The 24,013-nt window shown below is 47.8% G+C and overlaps 3 protein-coding genes across 5 annotated transcripts in view; 1 reads left to right on the top strand and 2 right to left on the bottom strand.

The window, feature by feature from the left end:
- Positions 1 to 216: 216 nt before the first annotated feature.
- LOC136004848 (uncharacterized) lies at positions 217 to 7,093 on the bottom strand. Its single transcript, XM_065661762.1, has 5 exons — positions 6,625 to 7,093; positions 6,051 to 6,212; positions 4,192 to 4,291; positions 1,209 to 1,339; positions 217 to 631 (listed from the first exon to the last, which is right to left on the bottom strand). Exons 1-5 carry the CDS (start codon positions 6,673 to 6,675, stop codon positions 353 to 355), a joined length of 723 nt encoding a protein of 240 aa, XP_065517834.1. The 5' UTR covers positions 6,676 to 7,093; the 3' UTR covers positions 217 to 352.
- On the top strand, positions 6,791 to 12,063 carry TRMT10B (tRNA methyltransferase 10B). 3 transcript variants are annotated; one of them, XM_065661758.1, is made up of 8 exons: positions 6,791 to 7,084; positions 7,199 to 7,307; positions 7,456 to 7,580; positions 7,960 to 8,112; positions 8,887 to 8,965; positions 9,799 to 9,866; positions 10,174 to 10,297; positions 11,332 to 12,063. In XM_065661758.1, exons 1-8 carry the CDS (start codon positions 6,935 to 6,937, stop codon positions 11,436 to 11,438), a joined length of 915 nt encoding a protein of 304 aa, XP_065517830.1. In that variant the 5' UTR covers positions 6,791 to 6,934; the 3' UTR covers positions 11,439 to 12,063. The 3 variants fall into 3 exon arrangements, with proteins under 3 accessions (XP_065517830.1, XP_065517831.1, XP_065517833.1); XM_065661759.1 differs by lacking the exon at positions 7,960 to 8,112; XM_065661761.1 differs by lacking the exon at positions 10,174 to 10,297.
- The window catches only part of FRMPD1 (FERM and PDZ domain containing 1), a 41,936-nt gene continuing 29,323 nt past the window's right edge, over positions 11,401 to 24,013 (bottom strand). The window contains exons 9-16 of the mRNA XM_065661763.1: positions 22,849 to 22,968; positions 22,416 to 22,552; positions 21,039 to 21,165; positions 20,556 to 20,675; positions 19,074 to 19,256; positions 18,517 to 18,664; positions 16,925 to 17,740; positions 11,401 to 15,697 (exon numbers count right to left, since the gene is read on the bottom strand). Coding sequence (XP_065517835.1) covers positions 13,374 to 15,697; positions 16,925 to 17,740; positions 18,517 to 18,664; positions 19,074 to 19,256; positions 20,556 to 20,675; positions 21,039 to 21,165; positions 22,416 to 22,552; positions 22,849 to 22,968 — 3,975 coding nt within the window. The 3' untranslated portion in view covers positions 11,401 to 13,373. The remainder of the gene's footprint in view (positions 15,698 to 16,924; positions 17,741 to 18,516; positions 18,665 to 19,073; positions 19,257 to 20,555; positions 20,676 to 21,038; positions 21,166 to 22,415; positions 22,553 to 22,848; positions 22,969 to 24,013) is intronic.

The raw sequence follows: 24,013 nt of genomic DNA, 5'->3' as shown, positions 1-24,013 counted from the left end.
TTCCTTTATCATTATTATTACTGGTGGTAGCAGTAGTGATTTGTGTTATACCTTAGTTACTAAACTGTTCTTGTCTCAACCCATGGGAGTTGCATTCTTTTCATTTCTCCTCTTCATCCCTCCGAGTAGAGGGAGGAAAAGAAGGGGGGGGAGTGAGTGAACGAGCTGTGTGACTTTTTTTAAACCACAACACAAACACTGACGAAAAGGGAAGTCCACCATACCTTATGCCTACAATATGGTATGCATTTTTTAAGCCTTTTACAGATTTAGAAATAAGCCACACTAGCTTGAGAATTAAAAGCTTGATCCATCTTTCAGATGCATTGCCATCAGGGGGCCATTAGGCATGCTAAGCTTCCTCCTTCTCCTCCTCTCCACGCACCACCCTGCCCATCGTGTAGAATTCTTTGTTTGGGTGTAGGTCAATATAATGAGCTATGCGATTAGACATAGCAAAAAAAGCAGAAATCATGCCTATGTCCCAGGCATCTTCGCGGTCAAAACCATGCCTCTCCAGCTTCTGGAAATGCTCTTCAGTGATATTATCAGCTCGACAGACCGCAAGAGCAAACTCCAGCATTGCCAGGTCCCGGTCACTCAGGTCAGCCAGTTGCCAGTTCACAGTGACCTGTGAGAAGGCAAAAACGAGAGGCAGCACAGATGGACCCAGAAAACAGTAACTGGCTGACCCTCTTGCTTTGCAAACCAAAGAGATGGCAGTAGACAGGGTGCAGGGTTCAGCACCTGAACAAAATGAAAACTCATCTATTTTATCGTCCTTTCAGGGACTATGACACTTTTGCTGAGCAGGTTATGGAGGAGTTCTTGAAATGACCCAATGCCACCAGCACACCATCTCCCCATTGTTAGCAAGTTCTTCCACAGACCAAATTAAAACAGAAAAGAATGTGGGCAGCCAGATGAATGCTCTGCAGGTCAACCATCCCTCCTTGCATCTTGCTTGGAAGGTAGATGACGATACATAGACCCCAACCTCAAAGTCCTACCCTACTGGCTACTGGGCTGACTGCTCACCAGTAAGTCAGGTACTGAGTTAGAGCCTCACACATGTCAAGACTGCTGGGAACCACATAGGCTTTAAGGATCAAAACTTCATGTGAAAAAGCAGACACAAGAGGGCTATTCCCACCTCCCAAAGGACTATGCCAAGGAAGGGGGTAGCACGCTGTTGTAATCCTACTGACCTGGTCAGCCAATGTTGGCTGCTTCGAATATATCCGATGAAGTGCTCCATGTGCTATCACACAGTAGGGACATCTGTTCACAACACTCGTAGCCACAATTATGAGCTCTTTGTCTGCCTTGCTGAGTCGTCCTACAGGAACAGCAAAAGATCTGACACACTTTCCTATTAAAAACATCCATCACAGCAAGTATCATTAGAGAAACAGGGAGAGGAGTGCTCTGTGTATAAGTGGTCTACACTACAGCGTAGGAGATGGGATCCAGAGAGCAATCAGGGTCCTACAACCAAAGCTCCTAGGTGACATGACAAGGAGCAACAGTTTAAACTGAAATATGGTATGTTTACATTGGACATAAGGAGAAAATGTTTTACAATGAGGATGGTGAGACACTGAGACAGGTATGTGCTGAGATGTTGTGGGTGTCCCGCCTCTGAACTGTTCAAGGATGGATGGGGCTTTGAGAAATCTAATGTAGTGGAAGGTGTCCCTGCTCATAGTAGGGGGGGTGCTGGACTAGATGATCTTTGAAGGTCCCTTCCAACCCAAACCATTCTGTGATTCTATAATTATCCATCCACGCAACCAGTTTACCTGGATAGTTGCTCGTGTGGCAACTAATTAGGATGAGGTACATGAGATTTGGTCAACAGGCAAACAACAATTTGGCATAACAGGAAAATTCAGAGAAGCAAAATTACTTGCTCGTTGAGTAGGCAGCTCAGCTGGTACTTCTCTGTGTACACCTCAAAGGCAAATGGCTAGGAAGGGTATTGTCTCTTCATTTTCTGATGCTTTATTGTTGCTTTTACAGAAAAGTGCAGTGTCCTAAAACCCACTAAACAGGTTTTTGCAGGTAAATAACCAACCTCTACAAAAGGAACAATGAAGTACCCTAGGACTGTGGTTTTTGAGTAGTCCTAGTGACCACCAGACAAACCATGACTTCTACAGAGTGTCTATCTCTGTGACTGCTTTAAAGAAGCTGTGGAAAAGAAGACAGTGCTTTGTTATACTCAGAATGAATCCCAGTTATTTTCACAAACAGATCCACAACAGGACTGTGCACAGGATCTGAGGAACTTGCCTGGCTGCACATCACCACTGCTGCTCTTTGCCTTTTTAAAGATAATTAGAAAGGTTTTTTAAAAACTACCTTTCTTTAAAAGCTACCTTTCACAGGGAAGGTCAAGAGCCTTCCCCACAAAAATTACTGCTTTACTGGACTTTGAAAATATTTCCATAAAACCAGTGTTTCTTGTGGAGGATTGGCTTGTCGAAAAAGGTCAAAAGGTCACGTTCCCATCAACGAGCTGAAACAAGACATCTGTGTAGAACATGGTGCAAACCTCTTATGCCAGATAATGAGGAAATGAAGGACACCGGCAAACAGCAACATACTATGACCAATCGCAGCCAAGGCCACTAAGCGATAAGTGCATGAGAAGGAGGATGGTGGGGGGGTGCACAGTGTAGCTGCAAAAATATAGAGCTTACACAATGCCTTATTTGTGCCAAAACCAATCAAGTGCCTAGTATTTGCATATTCACTGTTATATTAACCGAAGGTAGAAGCCCAATAAACGAAGCTTGCTGGTAACTCATATTGAGTCGTCCAAGTCTTCCTTTCACGACAGTTTCTAAGAACATGAAAGACACTGCTAAAACCTATTGAGTTAAGGAGCCAAGAGAGGCCTTCTTGCTCTGGTTCAGTTCAGAAAGTGGCAACACTGTGATGCTGCAGGAGAAATATTCAGGAGGGTGGGATCCAAAATATTTCTATTCTTTAAATCAGATTAAAAGGGAGTATGGGAAAGGTAGGAGCATGGCTTCATTCCAGCTGCATAAGCAGATCAGAAAGCTTCATACAGAGACTGCACATACCATGTGAGAGATGCAATAAGGCTGCACTCCTCACTGCCCCTAGAACTTGCCAAGACACTCTTGCCCTAGTCCCCATCTCCCAAATGTAGGAGGAACAGTCTATATGCACCAGATTATTTTACAAAATCTGGGGTTTACTAAGGTACCTTCAAGAGCCAAAGCAATAAGAGGCCTCTTGATGCCCTCTACCACAGGCTACCACAGAAAATGAGGGAGAAACAGGCAGTCCTCAAACTGCATTTTCTCAAAAGCTGGAGAGCTATGCAGAGTTCCCTACAGCCCTGCGCAGCAGCTGCAGCCAGCCCTTCTTTCCTCTACACCAGGGCATCCTAATGTACAGCAAGCACCTTGCTCCTTTCCCTGCTGCTGCAGGAGACAGATACCCCTGGTTCAAAGTCCCTGATGCAGCACATCAGGTGCCAGAGGGCACAGGCACCCTCACACAAATTTTGCCACTGCTCTTGGGCCGCTCACTGCCAAGAACCATTGTGAAGGAAGAGCTGCAGACAGGCTCAGCAAAGACCTGCCTCTCCCTTGGGAGCTGTTTTATGCTGGACCCTTGGCTGTGACCAGATCTGAGCCACGCTGTGTTGCCTGGCTGCATAACCGTACTGGTTTGGAACCTGAGTGACCTGTTTGAGGACGACTTTCTGGCTTGATCTTGGATCAGCCTTGTCACCATGGACTTGGCTGGGAAATCCTGGCTGTCCCTGGTCCCTGCTGCTGGACCGGCCCTGCTGGTCTCACTCCTATAGTCTAGGGCTGCAGCCTTGCACATGAAACCACTGCCTCTGCCTGTGCCCTTCCAGCACGCTTGGCTCCCAGCTCATCTTCCATTAGGCAGCAGTCTGTCCTTTCTTTGTCATGACACAGAGTACAGTGCAGTGAGGCAGCAGAGCTTGGCTTGAGAGCTGCTTTTAACCACAAGCTAAAGAGTATGAAGCTGTATGCAGTACAAGCAAAGCCAGAAGCACCTGTGTGCAGTTCCAGCCTCTGCCAGCCACTTTATTATGGGCTGGGGGAAGGCATGGTGAACCAATATATCTGTAAATTTTTGCATCTACAAAGGGAAGTGCAGTGTGGTGGTTGTATGGTTTACCTGTGTCTTTGTTCATAATGGTGTTGTAATAAGCAAAGAAAGCTCTGAATTCAGCAGGTCGATGAGACATGGCTTTGAACACATTGGGCAGAAATCCAATCTGTTCAAGGAAAAACAAGTCAAGAACTGCAACTTAACACAGAGCAGAGAGGTGACACTAGTGCACTAGGCTTAAAGAATATTGTTAGCACAGCAGTGCTGGGGAATCTCTGCAGACCCATTCTCTTGCCCTTTGAGCCCATTTATACATATGACTGAACATGTAATGATGTGCCTCTACTTGGTCTCCCTGCACAGATGCTGCTATGCCCATCTGACCATCCTAAACCTTCTGTTTAGGTTTAGGATCTGACCATCCTAAACATTCTGTTTAGGTTTAGGTTTAGGATCTGACCATCCTAAACCTTCTGTTTAAACTCTTTTCTTACCCCCAAGCTTACAGGACATGGCTGGCCCAATCTGAACATTGAGGTGCCAGCATATAGTGGATATATCTGCTGCCACAACGATGCTGCTGTGCTTGTCTCCCCATTCTCCCCGACAAGTGCCAATGCCCAGTCTGACAGTGTTTGAGGCTGCCTTTCCCAGAAGCTTGCTGCCTCTCATATGACGGATTAGCTGATGCTGCACCCACCTGTGTCTCGGTCCCAGCAACTGGCATTTATCAGCATGGGTTCAGTCTCAGTGCCAGGCTGCCCACTGCAGTTCTACTAAACAAGCTAGATTCACTGTGATTGTGGTAACTGCCCACAGACACCATTAGCTCACCAGCTGCTTTTCTTCAGGGGTTTTACGAAAAGGGAGAGTAGCTCAGGTGTCACAGACTCCTCTGGCAACCTCTCTCCACTGCCACACAATTGCCTGTACCTTCCTCCTCTTTCACTTGTCTGCTTGTTAGTTAACCAAGGGGAAGCTCTACCCTCTTCATCCACAACCTATTAGTTTGCTTAGGAACCTCTGGCAAGAGAGGTTAGCTATCTGAGTCCACTAGGTTAACTGGATCCTATATGCAGAGTCTTCATTGACTCCATCCGTGCACTGACACACAGAGGTTTGTGTCACACCATGTGAACTTTGAGCTGACTCTTCCCCGGTAAACCATATTTACCCTCCAGTCTGCTGACTCCTTTCATGATGCAGACTTTACCAGGCCACTGCAGTGGTAGCAGAGCACAGATTTAACAGGCTGGCGGGAAGGATAAGGAGGGATGGACCAGCACTTCCCTGAGAGGAGGCTTTTGGGAGAGAAGTTTTCAGACAGCTGTAGCTGATGGAGTGTTTTAGACATCAGGAAGAACTATGTGGCATTCCTCCTCTGCAACAGTAGGGAAGGACACTCTTGTCCAAGTCCTTCTTCTTCCCTTTATACACCGTTCTGTGTTAGGTGTACTGTTCTGATACTGTGCAGCCCATTTAGCTTTGGAGAAAAAATGTCAAAGCTCAAAAGCAGAAATATCTCCTGAGCCTTTTAATATTGTCATCAAAACAGCTTCTCCTCTGTTTTTTCTCCTTTAAAAGCGTTAAAAATACTCCTAATAGTGTCTCAAGTAAACACAGTTGCTCTCCCAGAAAAGCAAAGAGTTTTTCAAAGTGTTCCAGCTTAACCAATGTGCAAGACCCATCCGAAACAACCCACTAGTCTCATGGAACCAGGCAGACTTACAACCCTACCAACACACTGCATGATTTCCAGTAAAATCTACAACGTGTACACTGTGAGGAGCTTTGCAAGAAGTGCTCCTCACTTCAGCTCCCTGTCAGGTTTCTGGAACAGAGTGAACCAGAACTTCTCTTTTAGCGTGTATAACCTACTAGGGGTTTGTACCCTTTCCACTGACAGAATCTTGCAACTGTTTTACCTTCCTTTCTACTTCCTCCATGAGCTCCACGATGTCGTATGGCATGTCCTTCTTGTTGGGTACTGGGTACCGCCCAACAGACCTTGCAGTGTTCTCTTCCTTGGTGCCGTATGCCACCCAGGGCTGCCGCTGGAGTCCCCCTGAGGCTAGAAGAGGCAGAAACTGGGGAGAAAGGCAGGCAAGTTTATTTGGAGGACCACTTACCATCTTGGCAGCCTGAGGAGAGAGGACTTTTCTTCAGCTACTCGTGCTTTCCTGGTAGGACTCAGGGGCACCTCTGTAAGCCATTTGGTGCCCCATGAGCAAAGGAATCTGTGCTCCAGAAGACAGAAACCCAAGTCCCATTCCTGGCTGTAGCCCTAAGCTGCTGTGTGGGCATCCCGCAAGCATCCTTTGCCCCCTCTTATGCACCATCTTAGCTGCAGGCTACAAATGAAACGATGAAAGGGTAGGAGGCCGTAGAGGCCGATGACCCCTCTCCGCTCCACCACTCCTTCCGCGGCCGGGAGGGGCGGCTCCTCCAGACGGTGCCTCGCCACCATTCCCAGGGGGTCCCGGTCGAGCCCCTACTCACGGGCGGGCGGCCGAGGCACAACCGCACGCCCCGCCGCAAGGAGCCACTCATGACCCGCCTTCTCCACGCGAGCCACGGAGCACGGGTGCCGCAGCACTGCCGGACCTCCCCGCCTTCCCTCCGCAGGGCCCGCCCCAAGCCTCGCCCCGCCTCGCAGGCGGGAGGGCCCGGTTCGGCGCCCGGAAGCGTGCGCGGAGCGTTGGGGGCTTGTCCCGGCTTGCTGTGCCCGCGCGTTACCGCCCGCGGCGCCGCAGGGACACGCTCCGCGCCCCCCGCGGAACGTCCCGCCCCGATCAGGAAAGTGGCGCCGATGGCGGGCGGCGGCGTAGATGCCGGCTGTCTGTCGGTGGAGCCGGAGGGGGAGGCGGCGGTAGCCTGCGAGGCGCTTCGGCTGCTGCGGATCGAGCCCTCGGCCGCCGGCCCCGGCGCGGGGCGGGCGGGCGGCGCGGCGCGGTGCTCGGTAGGTGCCGCGGGCAGGGCGAGGGGCGGCGGGGCTTAGCTCCGCCTTGACGCCGGTCCCGCGGCCTCCTCGTGGGCGGGAGGCCGCCGGGCTGAGGCCCCGCTGCTCGCGCAGAGAAATGCACTGCGGAAGCGGAGGCGCTGGGAGCGGGTGCTGGCGGCCAAGAGGAGCAAGAGGCAGCGAGAGCGGGAGAGGAGCAGGGCCAGGCGGGCTGGTGGCGCAGGTGAGGGGCGGCACGGCACGGCAGGGCAGGGCACGGCGCTGTACGGAGTGGCCCCGTCGGGGGGCTCCTGGCCGAGGGGACGGAGTCCGCCCGTGGCTCCGCTGCCCTGCCGCGGCTCAGGCTGTCCTCTCGCTGCGCTGCTTCCCAGGAGCTGCCAGCCGGCACTGCGGGAAGGCCCCCGCCGCCCTCGCGAAGGAGCGCCTTCTGCAGGCCAAGACATCGGGGCCCCGGCTCTGCGTGGACCTCGGGGTGGCCGACCGCATGACTGAGAAGGTACGGGGCGCCCTGCCTGCTGCGTCTTCTGCACCAGTGTTTCAGCGCAGCTAGAGCTGAAGGGTCTAGTTGAGCTGAAGCTCGACTAGAAGGGTCCGCACAGCAGCTCACCTGAGCTCAGCCTCTGGGGGGGTGCTGTCCCCTCGCATCCCTGCCTGTCCTTACACCCCTTGGCCTGCACGCGGCTTCCTGACTGGCTGCACACCCCGCTCTGGGTTTCCTTGAGGCAGTTGAACTGTGCTCCACAGGAGCAGCCTTTCCAGAGCCTCGGCGAGCAGCCGGTGACTCGGGCATCATGGATGTCTGCAGGCCCTGAGTAGAGCCATGTTACCCCCTGCCCCTTGACTTGTGGGTCACTGTGCTTGTTATTTATTGGAAGGAAACAAGCCGCCTCGCCTCCCAGATCAGGAGACTCTATGGGGCCAACAGGCGGGCTGAGAAGCCGTTTTGGCTCTGTCTGACGGAGTTTGTTGTGGGCTCGTTGATCTATGAGGAGTGTTTTCGCATGAACGACGGCTTCTCCAATTATTTGGTAAGGGTCTCTGATGACAGTGCATTCAAGGCTTGTAGCACCCTGCAGCTGCTGCTGGCCTTCAGTGTTGACCCACGACAGGCTGAGGTGCGCTCAGATGAGAGCTGGGAGTTACTTGGGAATGCAGTTTGGTGGCAGTGGTTAAGTTCAGATCTTCTTACCCTTTGACAGGAGATGAAGACTGATAGATAATGGGGCAATGTACAAAGGCTTCGGGTTAGAGCTCATGTCCTTCCTGCTTGCAGGCGAATTCCTTCTCCAGATGCTACTTCTGTAAAACACCTGTGATACTGGGGACAGGCAGCTATATAAGCTTGGGCAGAGTTTGGGCAGGTCACACATTCATGTCCTGAGTTTTTGCATTGAGGTTGGTCTGACTCGAGCACAAGACACTCACATGGCAGTGACATTAAGCCATGTGTTCTATAGCGCATGTGGGGTCAGCACCTGGTAACAGTGAGGGAACAAACCAAGGTGGAGATTCCTAAATCTCTTAAGAATTAGAGATTTAAAATTAGGTGATTTTTTTTTCTGGTCTCCTTTTCTTAAAGAATAGTGATTTTGATTAGAAAAGAATTTAAGGGATTTTGAAATATGTATTGTTCAATGCTCATATAGAAACATTTTCTAGTTAAGAAAAAACCCACTATCTGCAGGAGTGTAAACACCTAAGGCAGTAGCGTTAGGATATTTCTGTGTCTGAGAGTGGGTTTTGCTCTGGCAAATGGACTTTGGCCTCATGGGGTTCTTCTCTCCATGTCTTGCATTTTTCAGATGGATACAACTCAAGAAAGTTACCTGGACCTGTTTCCTTTGGATGCAATTGTTTATCTCACTCCTGACTCTGAGAATGGTAAATATTTCACATGCTTTAGGCACAGGGGAGCTAGGGCAAATGGGTGTTTTTTATGCTTTTCTTTTTCAGACTGTTTAATACTTCACGTGATTCAATTCCAGGTATTCGCTGTCTCAAATTGCATGAGATGTACTGTGTATTTAGATCTGATGCTAAATCTTCCTATCTTAATCTGTTTTTATGAAATGAGGTTTCAGCTTAGGGCTGTGTGTGATCTGCAGCAGACTTAACTAAAACTTGTGTGTACATCCTCTGCAGCTTGTAATACTAGGAAGTGGGAGAGATGCTGTGGCAGTTTTGGCTACAGTCTGAATGACATCTTTCTTTGAAATAATGCAGCAGCTACAATGTTCTCTTTATTGCTTAATTTGCTACTATGTTCATTTTCTCCTCTTCCTCTATTTCTAACCTGCCACATGTTGCTGAGGGCATAGATCCCTGGTCTTGTTTTACAAAAGTAAATAATTTGGTATGGGTGGGCGAAGGTTTTAGTAGGGAACCCAGGTAGTGGGAACACTGGAGGAGACTGGGATCAGATTGACCAGATTAGCCACATCTCATAACGGACAATGGTTAAAGGGGGCAAGGTATGATATCTCTGGTGCTCTGTGCTTTCAGCCTTTCTGAAAAGGCTGAGAAAAGCATTTCTCTCTTTCACGCTGCCTGCACATCTGTCCCTGAAGTCTCAGCCTCCTGCATGATCTGAGGCTCCAGGGTAAAGGGTGACTTTGGCCCCAGTTTCTTATGGAAGTGGGCTCTTGCTTGGCAAATGGTGTAGCACAGGATTTTACTGTTGTATGGTGGTGAGCAAGTGCTTATCTTGTTTCTAGTCCTTGAAGATATTGATCCAAATAAAGTATACGTCCTCGGAGGACTGGTGGATGAAAGTATTCACAAGGTGGGTAGCAGGCTGTTGGAACATGAAAGTGCTGTCTGCCCCATTATCTCCTGAGAGCAGAGACATCCCACTTGTAGTACCCAGTGCTCCTGCTGCCTTGATTTGAGACATCACTGTTGTGCTGCCATACATTTTTCCCCAAGGTTCTGCCTGGATCCGGCGCCAGGCTAAGAGACTGCGGCCGTCTGGGTGAAACAAGCCCCAGGACAGCTTTTAGCTTTGTAGCTGCTCGCACCCAAAATATTGTGCATGCTGTGCATATGCAAGTTTGTGCACATAGGGCACCTTGTTACTGTTTCCTTTGCAGAAGCTGACTCTGCAAAGGGCACAAGAGCAGTCCTTGCAAACAGCCCGTCTCCCCATTCGCGAGTACATGGTGAAAGCTGTTAACACCAAGAACTATCACTCAGAGACACTGGCAATTAATCAAGGTGAGAGGCTGAGCCATGTCCTGTCACTTGCCTGGGCAGGGGGAGAGGGCTGTCAAGCACTGAAGCCAGGTGTGTTCAGAATTACTCCCCATTGCTGAGTAATGGGGGAAGCAGTGGGAGCAGAGGTTTTTCTTGATAGGAGTTATTCCTGATGCCCACTTTTTAAAGGTCTTGTGTGCTTCTCTGCATCAGCACATTCTCAGGGACACAGGACTTGCTTTGCACAAACCAGTGAACATTTAGTGCGAGGGAGATGTGAGGAGGCTGCTGTTGCTACGAGTCATACAAGGTCCCAGGCAAGGGAGAACAGAAATTGTCCTGCCTGTGTCAGACTCAGTCAAGGCAAAGCTCACAACACCAGGATGATGTGATGTGCTCTACCACTGTGATGGCTTCATGTCATGATTATGGGTTGGGCCACCCACTCACACCAGTGGATGTGTCCATGCTCCTCTACCTCCACCAGCAGTCTGTGGCTTTTTAATGTGAACATCTCTCTGCTATAGATTATGGAGCAGAGAGGCGTCCTAGGCCAGCTCTAGTAAATTCTTACCTCTGGCATGAGGACATCATTGCCATCTCCATCAGCACAAGGCAGAGGAGGTGCTGGAGGGCTCTGCAAAGCACCATGCATAGCTGCTAGAGACCACCGTGTGGAGATGGGGAAACACAGCATCTGAGAAACATTGGTGGAAGTGCAGTAGGTATAACCCACCATGGTGGTCAGCAGCACAGATGGATAGTACAGGTTAGTCAAATGGTGACTGGGGAACCTTGCTTTAGTTGACACAGCCTCTGCTTTGGCTACCCAGAGCTCGCCAAAGTAACCTTCAAAATGGCTTCATGTGCTGTTCTGAAGCTGCCTCAAACACTTGTGTGTCAGATTTCAAATGAGAGGAAGGCATACCACCAGATCCCATGCTAACCTTCTCTGTCATCAGCTATTGTAACTTCCTGATGCTTTGCAGTCAATGGGGTATGTATTAATAGAGCTTGCTATTGATACTGTTATCACATCTCTCTCTTCTTGACAGTCTTTGATATCTTGTCAACTTATTATGAGACTCGAAGCTGGCCAGCAGCCTTGAAAGCTGGAGTTTCTTCTGGAAAAGGCTACGTGCTACCAGAGGCCGTGAAATAAGTGAAAATACCTCAGCATGATAATGCACAAGAAAATTCTTTATTTTGTAATGTTAAAGAGCTGTGCAGACAGGACAGACAAACTCCAAATTTTGAGCAGAGGCACCAGCATGAATATGCATAGAGAGGATATCTCTGCTTAAATCTTGTCCAAGGACCCTACCAAGAGTGACACATTTCAACTCAGCAGTACAATGCTAGAAAATTCTTTTTCCTCTTGAACAGAAAACATAAGCTAATGCAGCCCTGGGATCAAGTGAAAACTGACAGGAATTCAATTCTACTTCTTTACAGATGCTTGTTAGGGTGTTTCTGACTCTTGCATCTACACTTGTTCTGGGGCAGCAAGGAGTACTTTAATGTATTTCTTTCATCCTGCTAAAACAGTAAGTAAGGTGAAGTTAGAATTGCAAAGCTCCCTGGTGAGGAAAATTTCTTCCCATGGAAAAGGACAATGCTGTTCCAGTTGGGGAGCACAAGATGGGATTCACAGATGGAGAAACAGTTTCCAGTTGCACTATGTCCTAACAACTTTAAATCAGTTGAAGACTCGGGGAGTTGTTGAAGCCTATAGCTAATCCTGTGCTTCTATTTTAAAAACCTAAAATAAAATGTTTACTCTTAAACTCCCGTTGCATTCTTATAGTTACTTATGCATGGTACATCATCACTCACTGACATGCAAAGTTCACTAACCCTGAAGTTCCTCCTGGGAGGGTATCTGGGATCTGACTGCCCTGCACAAAGAGAACAGATATAGTTCATAGCCACAGCAGAAAGCATTTTTGATGCATCTAAGCTGATATGTAACCTCAGCCATTATTGCTAAAAAAATCCCCAAAACCCCAACAAACCACCAAACAGCCTCCACATCACTGTAAATGATCAGCTCCAACCACCAGTGCAAGGACTTGAAAGTCTTCTGAGATAAATTGCTATCTCATTTGCATATGTATTTTCATTTTTCTTTCATATCAAGAGCCTTTTACAACACCTGGAGTTCAGTGCCATGAGGCAGGGTCAGCAGGGCCTGTTGCACCAGGCCTTTCGGCTGAATTTGTGTTTGCCAGTGCCTGCAGCTCTGCTGTGCCCTATGTGCCCTTTCAATTCTTAGTCTTCACATTCCCCCTCTCATTAGCTGTTGGTTTGTAGTTAGAGGTTTGCACTTCGGCTCCAGTGTAAGAGCCTTTAATATTACAGTTGAGCCCCTGAGTTTGCTATGCAGCAACATATGCTAGCCCAGACCAGGGGAGGGGGAGTGTTTGGACTTGCTCAAGCATCAGCAAATGTAAATAGAAGAGCTGGCTGACGCACAGAAACCAGATCAGAAAAGCAGGATATGGTGTTGCCTACAGTGCCTGGGACAAGCCTCTTTTCTGTGGTTGCAAGAAAAGGCAGTTAAATACAGCATGGCTTTCTTCCCAGAGAGGTTTCCATTACATGCTCAGCCACAGGTGGTGGACAAAACATCCTGGGTTCCTCCACATGGGGCCAGGGTGGCATCTGACATCATTTTATTTCAGAAACTGCCTGGAGAGTATGGAGTGGCAAGAAAGGCAGGCTAAAAGGCTCCACAGGTGACAGAAGGCTAAGACAACACCTTGAGACCAGCCACCTGCAAGGCCTTTGGGAGGTGAGGGACAAGCCCCAGGCAAGATACATAAGCCACTGAAGTACTCTATGAATTTGTATATTACATAGATTGCTACACAAAATTGCGCACAGCTAGGCTTGAGGGCAGTACGCCCTGTGTCACAACCACCACCTGCACAGGGGTGGCTCTTGGTGGAGCTAAGCTGACACCAGGGACACTTGCTTCCATGCCCATTCTTGAACTGTAGGGCTAAACGCCCTGTAGGGAAGAGCCTGGTAGTGGACAGAAGGAACATGGCTGGGCTCTGCCCACCCAGTGCACTCGTGACATCAAACATCCCCATCACGACAATGGGGGTACCCTGAACTGCTGCAGAAGACAAAACATGGAAGCTGTAAGGGCTCTGTGCTGGCGGGCAAGGATCTTGGCACCCACATCTGGGCAGCCTTGCCTGCAAAGCTGCTGGTGAACAGCCTGCAGAAGTTGCTGGTAGGTTCCCACCACGTCCATGAGTGCAGCCCCAAGCTTCTGCTGCCTTTGCCTGCACAGCTGGCAGTGCGTCACCTGGAAGCAGGCCACTGTCAGCTGAACTAGGTGGTTGAATGTCACCCTCAGCACACCCTGCAGCTCTTTTAGGGGCTGCTCTGTTTTCAGGAGCTCCTGGCAACTGGAGAGCAGATCCCGGGAGACTAAGCCAAGGGTACCCTTGCTCTCAGCACCCTGCTCAGAACATTGACCTTGCAGGTGGGTTGCTTGGTTCCTGGAGAGCTTCCCCACAACCTCCTGAAGCTCTGTGGTGTAGGCCAGGAAGCAGGAAAAATCTGCAGGGCTCATCTGTGCTTGGTCCTTCAGCTTGCTGAGGGCTTGGACATAAGGGTCCCACCATGCCATGTCCCCAGCAATGGAGACTGGGTAACTGCTCACAGGGGTCCCAGGAAGACTGCAGCTGCTGGACGGTGGAGTGGTGAGGGGCCCCAGAAACGTGTTGCACACGGGGATGGTAGTTTCACATTCCCCTTTGTCATCAGACCTGTGGAAGCAGCTGATATAGGAAAGATGACAGCTGCACTTTTCCATCCCAAGCTGTGGTGGAGATGTCTTCTCCATTGTGGAAAAACCCAAGGACCTGGTCATGATGGGGTCAGAAGGACTCTGCTCATCCTCCTTGTGGTTAAAGCAGAGTGCGGAGTGCTTTGAAGCCCCATGGTCTGCTTTTTTCTCCAACAAGCCAAAGGAAACTGGGCCTGAGGAGATGGAAAGCCCTACAGATGGAGGTATAGGAGAGTCTTTTCCCACCTCAGTAGGCTGTTCTCTGGGAAGAGGAGTCTGAACAGGCTGTGGCTGTGGCTGTGTGAGAGCTACATTTCCTGCATCTTTTCTAGGGTCTCCATCCAGCTCCTGGCTGCTTAGCAACTCTTTCACAAACAGTGCTCCAGCTGGGGATGTTTGTATCTCCTTTCCAACAGCATCAGCCCCTAGGCACCCACTAGTCTTCTCAGAGGCCAAAAGCTCTAGTGGGATATCTACCGTTTCCTGAGATGGGCTGGGTGATGTGAGGTCTGTCCTCAGCCCACATGAGAGCCAGGAGAGGTGAGTTATAACCCCAGAAGTGCTGCTGCAATCTGTTGAGAGCTGAGTTGCATCTGGAAAACCTGTGTGATTATTATTGTTCCCTTTCTGTAAGGCTTCCTTGTTTATCACTGGTCTGCTTTTTGCCTGTACCAAGGCACTGTCACTGCTGTTTTCAGCACAGCTGTCACAATTAGATTTTCCTTCTTCACAAAGAGCTGGGACAGGCTCCTTACATGCTGCTTCCCTCTCAGCAGTGAGAAGCAGTTTCTGGTCCTTGTCCACCTCATGGGGAGAGCCCATGCCGGAGCCATGAGCTGGCAGTGTGTGTTTGTTAGCAGGGCAAGTCACTTCTTGGCCAGGGCATGGGTGTGTATCACCAACCTCCTCCGCTGCCATCAGCTCACCCATCTCCTCCTGTGCCACTTGGGCCAGCCAGCCTCTGGTGGCCATAAAGCTCTCCTCACTCAGCAACCCATTATTTGTCTTCATAGAGGAACTTCCCTGAGCGGGTGACCTGACAGCCTGTAAACAAGATGTGCCCACAGGAAGGGGCACACCTTCCTCCAGGGACAGGAAAGGTGGATGTACAGCATGTGCAGGTTGGAGGCCACTGCCCACATGCATGGCAACACCCTGCAGGCGAACAGCTGAAATGGAAGAAACCAACGAGTCAGTCACTGATTTTGTTTCCATGGTATCAGGCTCCATTTCCACCAGGCCAGAGGATGGATTTGGGCTAGCACTGTTTCTCTGGATGCGGGTTGCAGCAGGAACTCCCAGCTCTGCATTCTTGATGTTCTCTGAGGAGGGTGAAGATGGCAGCTGAGCAAGGAGTGTTGGTGTGGGTGGCCAAGAGTAGCAGCTTTGCAGAGGGCCTGGCAAAGCTAAAGGAAAAGTGACCTGTGAGGTGTAATCGGTTTTCAGGAAAGATCTCCTCTTCTTCAGGCTCTTAGCATATGTCATCTCCTTCTCCTTTCTGTGTTTCTCCCTTACTGTCTGCCTTGTCATCAGGCTTTCTCCTAAGCTGTAACACCTTGGTTGCTTTAGCATGCAGGAGCAGTTGTCTGTACTCTCCTGCGATGTCATATTGTAGCCTGTTGGCAAGAAAAAGAACCATGTAAGTCAGAAAATAGCCCTAGGCAGCAGAATATCCATGCATCTATGCAGTGAGCCAAAAACCTCTTAACACAGGTCCTGCAACTGCAGACATAAATGGCTGGCTGCAAAGCCTGCGTCCCAAGTGCCAAAGGAAACTGTCTTTTATGATCAAGCACCATTTTGGAATCAGCTATGTCAAGAAAAATAGAATTTGTGCCTACGGCTACAAAGACTGAAGTCCAGCATTAGTGACAAAGGATGCTGGGTAGTCTCTCCCTTTGCTTACTGGAGCCACTTGATCTGACTGCAGATACATCTGTAATTCCCAAGTTTAATTTGGTGGTATTAGCAGCAGCTACAGACAGTACTGCCTACAGCTGGAGATTTATTAATATGATCAGAAATTTCCAGCTTGGATATTTAGATGATAAAAATTTCCAGAGATTGCAGTGTTGTGTCTGAACATGGTATTGTTACTGTGAATGAATGCAAAATGTAAAACTGTACTAAATACACAAAACAAATGAAGAAGATGAGTTAATGCTGAAAGAGCTGATTATTTCAGAAACAAAAATCCTTTTCTTTCTGAGAAAATACAATGGCCAGGGAGCTGCTCAGCCACAGGACTCCTTGACCCAGTTATGTAACATGCTCCTGACCCCCAAAGATCATTATCTTGTGGGTACATGGAATAATAAAGTTTTACAGCTTTTAGCTCTCCTCAGCTTGAAGAAAGGTAGGAGAGTGAAGGTGCTGCCTGCCAGTGGTAATATTTACCATAAAGCTCCCTCTTAGTGCAACACTCTTTTAATCACTGAAGATTCAGCCTACATAGAAGGACGTACAGAACTTACTCATGCAGCATGCTGGCTTCAGAATCGGGCAGAGCCATACATCAGTATTCTGGAATTCCTGCAGAAACCTGGGAACCTTCCAGAATGCCAAACTCATTTGAAAACTGACTTTTTCTGGGATCTAATGCTTGGATGCAATGACGGATTTCCCTGCAGAGTTGCAGCTCTGACCCCTATGTGCACATCCACTGTATTTCTGCTGAAGAATGGTTTATAAAGAATGGGTGTTCAAAGGTCCTTTAAAAATCCTGGGAAATCAATGAAGAGCTGAAAGATGATCTCTCTAAGAAGACTGACATGGGAAAAAGGCAACACCCTAGTCCATGGGGTGGAAGAAAGGTGGCCTGCAGCATATGGGTGAGGGTTTACCTGCCAAGGCATCTGGAGGGCTAAGCCTGTCTGCAGCATCATAGAACTCCTCCTCAGAGCTGGTGTCACCAAAGCCTGGGGGAGGCTCCAAAATGGGGTCGCTTGCCTCTGCAGTCAGCTGTTCTCCACATGGTGTCCCTTCCTGGGAAGACTCCTCTTTCCAAGGACTTCTTTGAGGGCTGTGGCTGATTTTGCTCTTCTCTACACTGCCTGCAGGGGATATGCTGTAGCACAGGTTGTAATAGCCCATGGTGTTTTTCTCAGACAATCTGGTTTCCACCACAGATGTACCAATGTCCTCCCCTCTCTGCTCAGAGGGACTGTCCTCACACCCAGGCTCCTCTGCATGCGGTACCTGCAAGAAGCAGAAGTAGTCTCCAGTTTCTGCCCTGATGGAGTCTCCTGCAGCATGAATGGGGAAGAAGCTCTTTTCTGAGTGGCTCATCTCCTGAACTGTTGGTGTGTAGAAGTGGAAGAATTCTGGCCTGAAGGAAGAGCACATTTCCAACTCATCTTCCTCCAGTGCATCCATAGAGTCACTGGAGCCACTTGTCTTAAATCCTCGGCTCTCAGTGTTGGCTGAATCTGAAGCCTCAGATGCGCTGTCTGTTGCATTGTCACACGCATCATACTGGTCACTCCCTTCAGACTGAGGCTTTGTGCTGTCCTTTTCCAGACTGTGGAACTCTCCCAGCTCCTCCTCGTTGCACACAGGATGGGCACTGCTGTATGCTGTAGGAGTGTCCAAGCAATGGTCTGAAGAGGAATCCTGCTCCCAGGAGTCTTCAGAGTCACTGCAGGTTCGAGATTCGTATCCTGGGATTTAAACACATCTATCAGCCTGTCCCTTACAGTGGCAAGAAGGAACAGCCGGACAAGGGTTATGAACTTGTCTGCAGAGCAGAGCCTTAAAGCCCAGAGAGTTCTGCCCTCACTTGCTCATCAGCAAACAAGATGAAGGTGCAATCAGACCTCCAGGACCATACACAACCTGTCAGTGGGGGTTTGGTCCCTCCTGCCTACTTTGCCTGGTTTTAAGGCAAAGCAGTACCAGGGGGAGCTGCAGAACAGCAGCCAGCTAACTCGTTGCCTAAAGCCTCAGTCTGTAACCACTATGAGGCGACAATTACCCCGACAAGGGACAGGACAGCATGACAAACGGATCCTCTCTCTCCTGGCAGAGGGCTGCCAGCAGATGGGAGTTGTGCTCTTCTGCCAGCCTCCTGAACAAGTGCTCAGTGATAGGTTTGCTGTTCCGGTGACAGGCATTCAGCTTTCACTTCTTGGGAAAAGCTGCCAATTACTGCTGCTCTTCCGCTGTCTGACAAGTCTGGGGTTGATGGAAACCTGGCACTGTCCGCACCATGGCTGACAGTCTTAATAACTTGCAGATGCCACTGGGCTACTGTTCTAGCATGATACTATTCCCAGGAGGGAATAACACTTCCAGTGCTGGAGGATCCACCCACTTTCTTCCCATCCTTTGACCAAAAAGACCAACAAAACCCACCCAAAAAACTGCACACACAAAAAATATACAAACCCAAAAACCAACCAACCAAACAAACAAAAAGGCTGGGGTTTTTTTAAACCTTCTTCAGCTGAGACACGGTGCAGTTGCTGTTTTTTCTCTCCCCAGGTAAATATGGAGACATTTGCATCCACAAACAGTCTGTAATAGCCAATTATGAGGCAGACAAGGTCTTTTGCACAGTTTGATTCCAGGAGCAGAGTCAGCAGCTTGTTGTTTAAGGACGTGGAGGGAAGAAAACAGTAAAAATACTTTAGAATTTACAAATATTGCTTGTACCACCATCTGCAGGAACATGCTGCACACTGAAAAGACATTCCCCCTCCCCCATACCACCATCATTCCAGAGCGCTGTTTCTGCATGAGGCACAGAGAAACAAGATAAATTGGTTTTCTCGTATTTTGTTTCTTTGATACGTCTCACTGATGGAGGACAGCAAGAAGAATCAATTTTCTTCAGTGATTTCATATTCGTTTTATGAGCTTCCCCTTCTGAATCTGCTCTAAGCCTTTTTTATTGATGATACCACCAGCTAAATGTCAGATTTTCAAAAGAATACATGGTGTGAATGACTCCCCACTTGTTCTCTAGCCCTGACACAGCCATCAAGAACTTACCTTCAGATCCTGCAGATAGATTTTGACAGTGCTCACTTTTTCAGACTCCTCTGTAAGCTCCACTCTGCTGATGTTTGCAAACTCTGCCAGACTTGTTATGATGTTGAGCTTATTATTGATAATCTGGCTCACCCCATACTTGGCACCCACCAGCAAGGCAACATATGATTCTCTGTCCTGTAGCTGTAAGGAGGAGAGGTTAAATCTGTAACCAAAATCTGAGCAAGAATCAAATTGCCTGTGCTGGGCAGGGACTCCTCAGCCACCTGATCTTGTGTACTATTTTAACACTGGACTCTCTTTACAACTGTGCTGTAACCAGCTGCAAAGGGAGCGCCTTGTTACTTACAGGCTTCCAGGTAACCTGCTCCCAGCTGTTCTGTTCTCTTCTCTGCCTTGGGGACCACCAGTTTCCCTGCACCCCCAAGGCAGATGGTAACAGAGAAGCAGTGGCCATCTAGCAGATCCAGAGAGGTCAGATCAGCAGCAGACTGCTATCAGAAGTGTCACCTGACAGGCTGTGCCAGATGGACCAAGTGAGACCTACTGGATTTGGCTAGAAACTTCAGGAAGGCATTCTGGTTTTGGAAGAACTTTCCAAAGTTCTTCCTAACACTTTCTGTTAGAATCAGACACTTAGAAATAAATTAACACCCAAATAATTTGGCAAAACTATTTCAATTTGCACACAACTGTAAACCTAGGCATTACTGTAACCCATCAGTAAGATTTCTGATACAGTCCTCTGATACAGTCCTACTTATATTGCTCGGTGTGCTGTACAAAACAGCTTGTGGTTTATAGTTCAGTACAGATCCAAGTGAGGACAGGCAAAAAAAAAACAAACAAAAAAACCCCACAAGAAACTCTTGGGGGATTGTGAAAAGAGCAGTGTTCTTTTTTACAGTAAGGTTTAAGCATAGCTAATATCTCTTCAAGAATTTTTGAAATATCTCTAGATCTCTTTAGTACTTTACAACATAAAAAATATAAACAGAGGTCATCTGAACAGCAAGAGTCACAGCTTTCAACTTAAAAAAATATGCAGAATTATTGTGTAGGCTGGTGTGTTATTCATTTCAATGGACTTATGCTCAGTTATCCTAGCAGAGTCCCTTACCAATACTTCTCATGAAGTCCCAGGATAGGGAAAAGTAGTGTGACTGAACTGTCTGAAACAGCATCACCAGAGCTAATGTTACATTTTCTACAAGGATCAAAGCAAAGACAGTGAGGAGACTCAGTAAAAGGTTGCTAGTCTCACATCAACAGTCAATTAAGAAAAATACTGAAACATTTCAGCCTTAGATAGGGTTTGCTTTGGTTAAGATACGATCTTACACACTGGTGAAATAAAAAGGTTAAAAGTCCTTCTTGCGTCCTTATCTTTGCAGTTATTGTCTGAGTACAGTAAGAGATGCACAAAGCAAGGCAATAAGACACTATGCCAAAGCCCAGTTGCATAAATAAATGCACTCATACCATAAGGGTGGCGTTAAAGATCTTCCCATTGTACATCTTCAGGTCTCCCAGTATTTGCAGGTAGCTCAGGCGCACTTGAACTGCTGTGAGCATATGCTTCGTTTTGCAAGAGAAGAAATACTGTTTAGAAACATGACAGACAAACAAGGTTTTCCAGGTAGCCTATGGGCTAGAAGATGTTCTTTTCAAACAGGACTTAGTATCTGAACAACACATTTAGCTTGGTCTGGATAGGCACTTGATCTGTACAGGACCACCCCACATTACCACATTTGCCATGTGGCAACCCCACAACAGAACACACTCTGTAGGGAAATTAGAGTGTGTGCACAGCAGATGAAGTTATAAGAGGAAAAGATAGAAGAAAAGTCCCAAGTGATCCCACAGAGGAGAGACGCATGGAGAAAAGACATTGCTTCTTTGACTGTGAGAGATGCTGCCTCCATCCTGGGAGACACCTTGAACCCAGGGAACAAACAGTACCTTTTGCCGAGGGTCCAGTAGCATCTGGTTCTGCTTCAAGTGGTAGCTGATGGCTTTCTTGATGTCCTTCCCTCTCATGTTTCGAAGCAGAGTTGGTGAGATGAAATTTTCAATTCCCCAGTCCCTCCTGCCAGAAAAATGGGAAGGGAGCAAAGGGGGTCCCAGCTGTGCTGTCCCTCAGCAACACAACAATGTGCAGAAAAACAGATGGCCAGAGGCAAAGGGCAAAGGCACCATGCCAGTCATAGAAACATAGAACAGATTGTGTTGGAAGAGACCTTCAAAGGCCATCTAGTCCAATGCCCCTGCAATGAGCAGGGACATCTTCCAACTAGATCACGGTGCTGTAACATGTCTGGGTGTAGCTCATGGAACGTGACTACCTTACTCTATGTGCTTCTGCTACAGTGACAGGAGGTGGGTTGGAGGAACAGGCACTTTCATGCAGAATGCCCATTTTTACATGGTTATACAGGAGACAATCTACAAGCTTTGTCAGCATAATGGTCCCAATCTGCCTGTGCCTCCCAGAGGATGAAGGTTCTTTAACTTTACTTCGGTTACAAGATCATTACGTAACATCTCCAGCTCCCTACACCCAAAAATGTGGATCATTATTCAGCCCAAGGACTAAGTATCAAGGAACTAAGAATGCTGCAGTTGTCTGAAGTCACTTCTCACTCTTCATTAACTGCACACTGTTGGGTATGTCTGGCTGTATGCAGGCATCAGCAGCACTTGCCCAGGCTGGTGGAGGCTGAGTGGTGCAGTTACTACACAAATGTCTGTTATTTAATGATTGGCTCATCACAAATTCTTAAAGCAGGGTTGTTCTTCAGGGCAAGTGTGGTCTAACTGCACTGACATGCAGCACAGCACACTCGCTGCTTGTGAAAGCATTTTTTGGTATTTTTTTTCTAGATCCCATTACTTCACAGGACCTATCACTTATGCTGAAATTAGATATTTCTGAAATAGTTATGGTGGATGAAAGGGTGTAGTGGCTGTGCAGAGTTCATTATTATCCTCTCTCTCAACTACTGCATGCAAATCTTAGTATAGTGGCAGGGGCAGCCTGAGATTCAGAATTTTATGTCCCTGCTCTACCTACAGATCAGAACCTCCCTCTGCTTAGGCACATGTCCAGATGTTATACTGTACATATTACTCAAGCAGCTCAGCAGGCTAAAGACAGTCTCTGAAGCCACCTTGACCTAAAATGACTGGCACAACTAAGAGACTGCAGTCTTTCTGGGTCAGAGACAGGCTTCTATCCAGACCTAAACACTGGGCAAACATAGAGCTGATGTCACTTTTAGTTGGCTCCCTGTTCTGCCAGACTTAGCCACAACATAGCACAGAAATTTGGGAACTTACTCAATGTATTTCAAGGATATTTTATGTGGCTGAGCACAAGCATAGATCCGCTCCTGTATGTGCAGAGCAGCCAGACGTAATGCCATGCTGCATTTCATTTCCACAGCAAATCTTTCCTGAAGCACATCGCTGCAGCTCTGGAACAAATATGGCTGAGTTAGCATGATGATGTGAGCTCAAGAAGTCAGATTAAGGCCTCTGATATAACCATTGTAAGTCATAAAGGGAGCCACTCAGCTAATTTCAATCTCATTCTGTTAAAAAGACAAGAATGTAAGTTGATTTAAGAAAAATTGAATCCAAACGCTCTGTTCCTAAGTGCTCTGCATTTCACATTCATGTAAATGAACTGGCCTGAAATATGCTTTGGTTTAAAGCAGAAATGAGAATTGGATGAGAAGAGATCCAAAAGCATGGAATGCCTCGATTTTACCTGCAAGTAAAGATATTCAAAGGCAATTGGGTCTTCCTGCAGGAGGTCCAAGGGATCCTTTGGGACAAAGCAAACTCTGAAGAGGCACCGGTAGTCCTGAGATTCTCTTTTTTGGACCACCTGCAACAAACAAATAGCATCATGCCACAAGGACTGCTGTAGTTCTTCCCTTCATAAATGCACAGTAAGCCTATGCCTTGTATGAACTCAGAAATAATTTAAAGATACTGTCAAGTGGGATGACTGCAGATTAGCCATTTGTCCTCAGCAAATACAAGGAGACTTTGCTAATGTTTGTAATTTTATCTTAGATTCTTGCCCTGGTTTTTGCTTCTCCCTGTGGTAGCTTGGAAGTTCTTTGACAGCAAAGCTTCATTAAATATCCATTGATCTCATCTATTTGCAGTATAACCAGGACAGATGCTGCAAGGCTATATGATAATGACAGAGAAAGGTTAAAGCTTCTCTGCTTTTATGTTCAGTCTAAGATAACAGCAGCCCTAAATAGACACTTGGATCTTCATCATAATATCAATACAATGTCCCCTGGGTTACACATTAGCATATTTTATTCTGGGAAAATCCTATACAGGCTTACCATCTGAAACAAAGCAGAAATTCTCAGGCACACGTGCTCAGTGGCTGGACAGTGTTAGCTACTGAACCTCTCTGCATCACAGTGCAACACTGACCAACAAAGTCAACAGCATGGACTTAAGACTCCCAAGTAGGCACATTCTCACAAATTAGATTAGTTGAGAATTAGTATCAGAGCAATAGAATTACTAAGAGAACTAACCTCATGTTTGCAGAGGTTAAACTTCTGATTTAGAATTTAATAAAAGTGACACCTGGCTGGGTTAAGTCTCTGACCACCTAGGGGACAGTAAACAGCTGGCTACACAGCTATTTTAAGGTTGCCTGAAAGAGTCTTCTGTAGATTGGCCTATCTGGCAAGTGGCACAAAACATGCTCATCCCCTTAATTGCTCTAAACAGTCCAAACCACACCATCCCACGGGTATTGTTCTGTGGGCACTCTGAATGGAGTGAGACACTTCTGAAAGTGTCATTTCTCCAGGAGCTCTAGTTAATGCTGTAGTAACACATGCAACAGGGAGAGAACAGCACCTCTGGAGATGGGGCCAAGCTCACACCCTCTTGTG

This window comes from Lathamus discolor, chromosome Z (genome assembly GCF_037157495.1).
Source record: "Lathamus discolor isolate bLatDis1 chromosome Z, bLatDis1.hap1, whole genome shotgun sequence".
Classification (NCBI taxonomy): Eukaryota; Metazoa; Chordata; class Aves; order Psittaciformes; family Psittacidae; genus Lathamus; species Lathamus discolor.
Note: the sequence above shows the minus strand (reverse complement) of the source record. Positions and strands in the feature narration are given on the sequence as shown.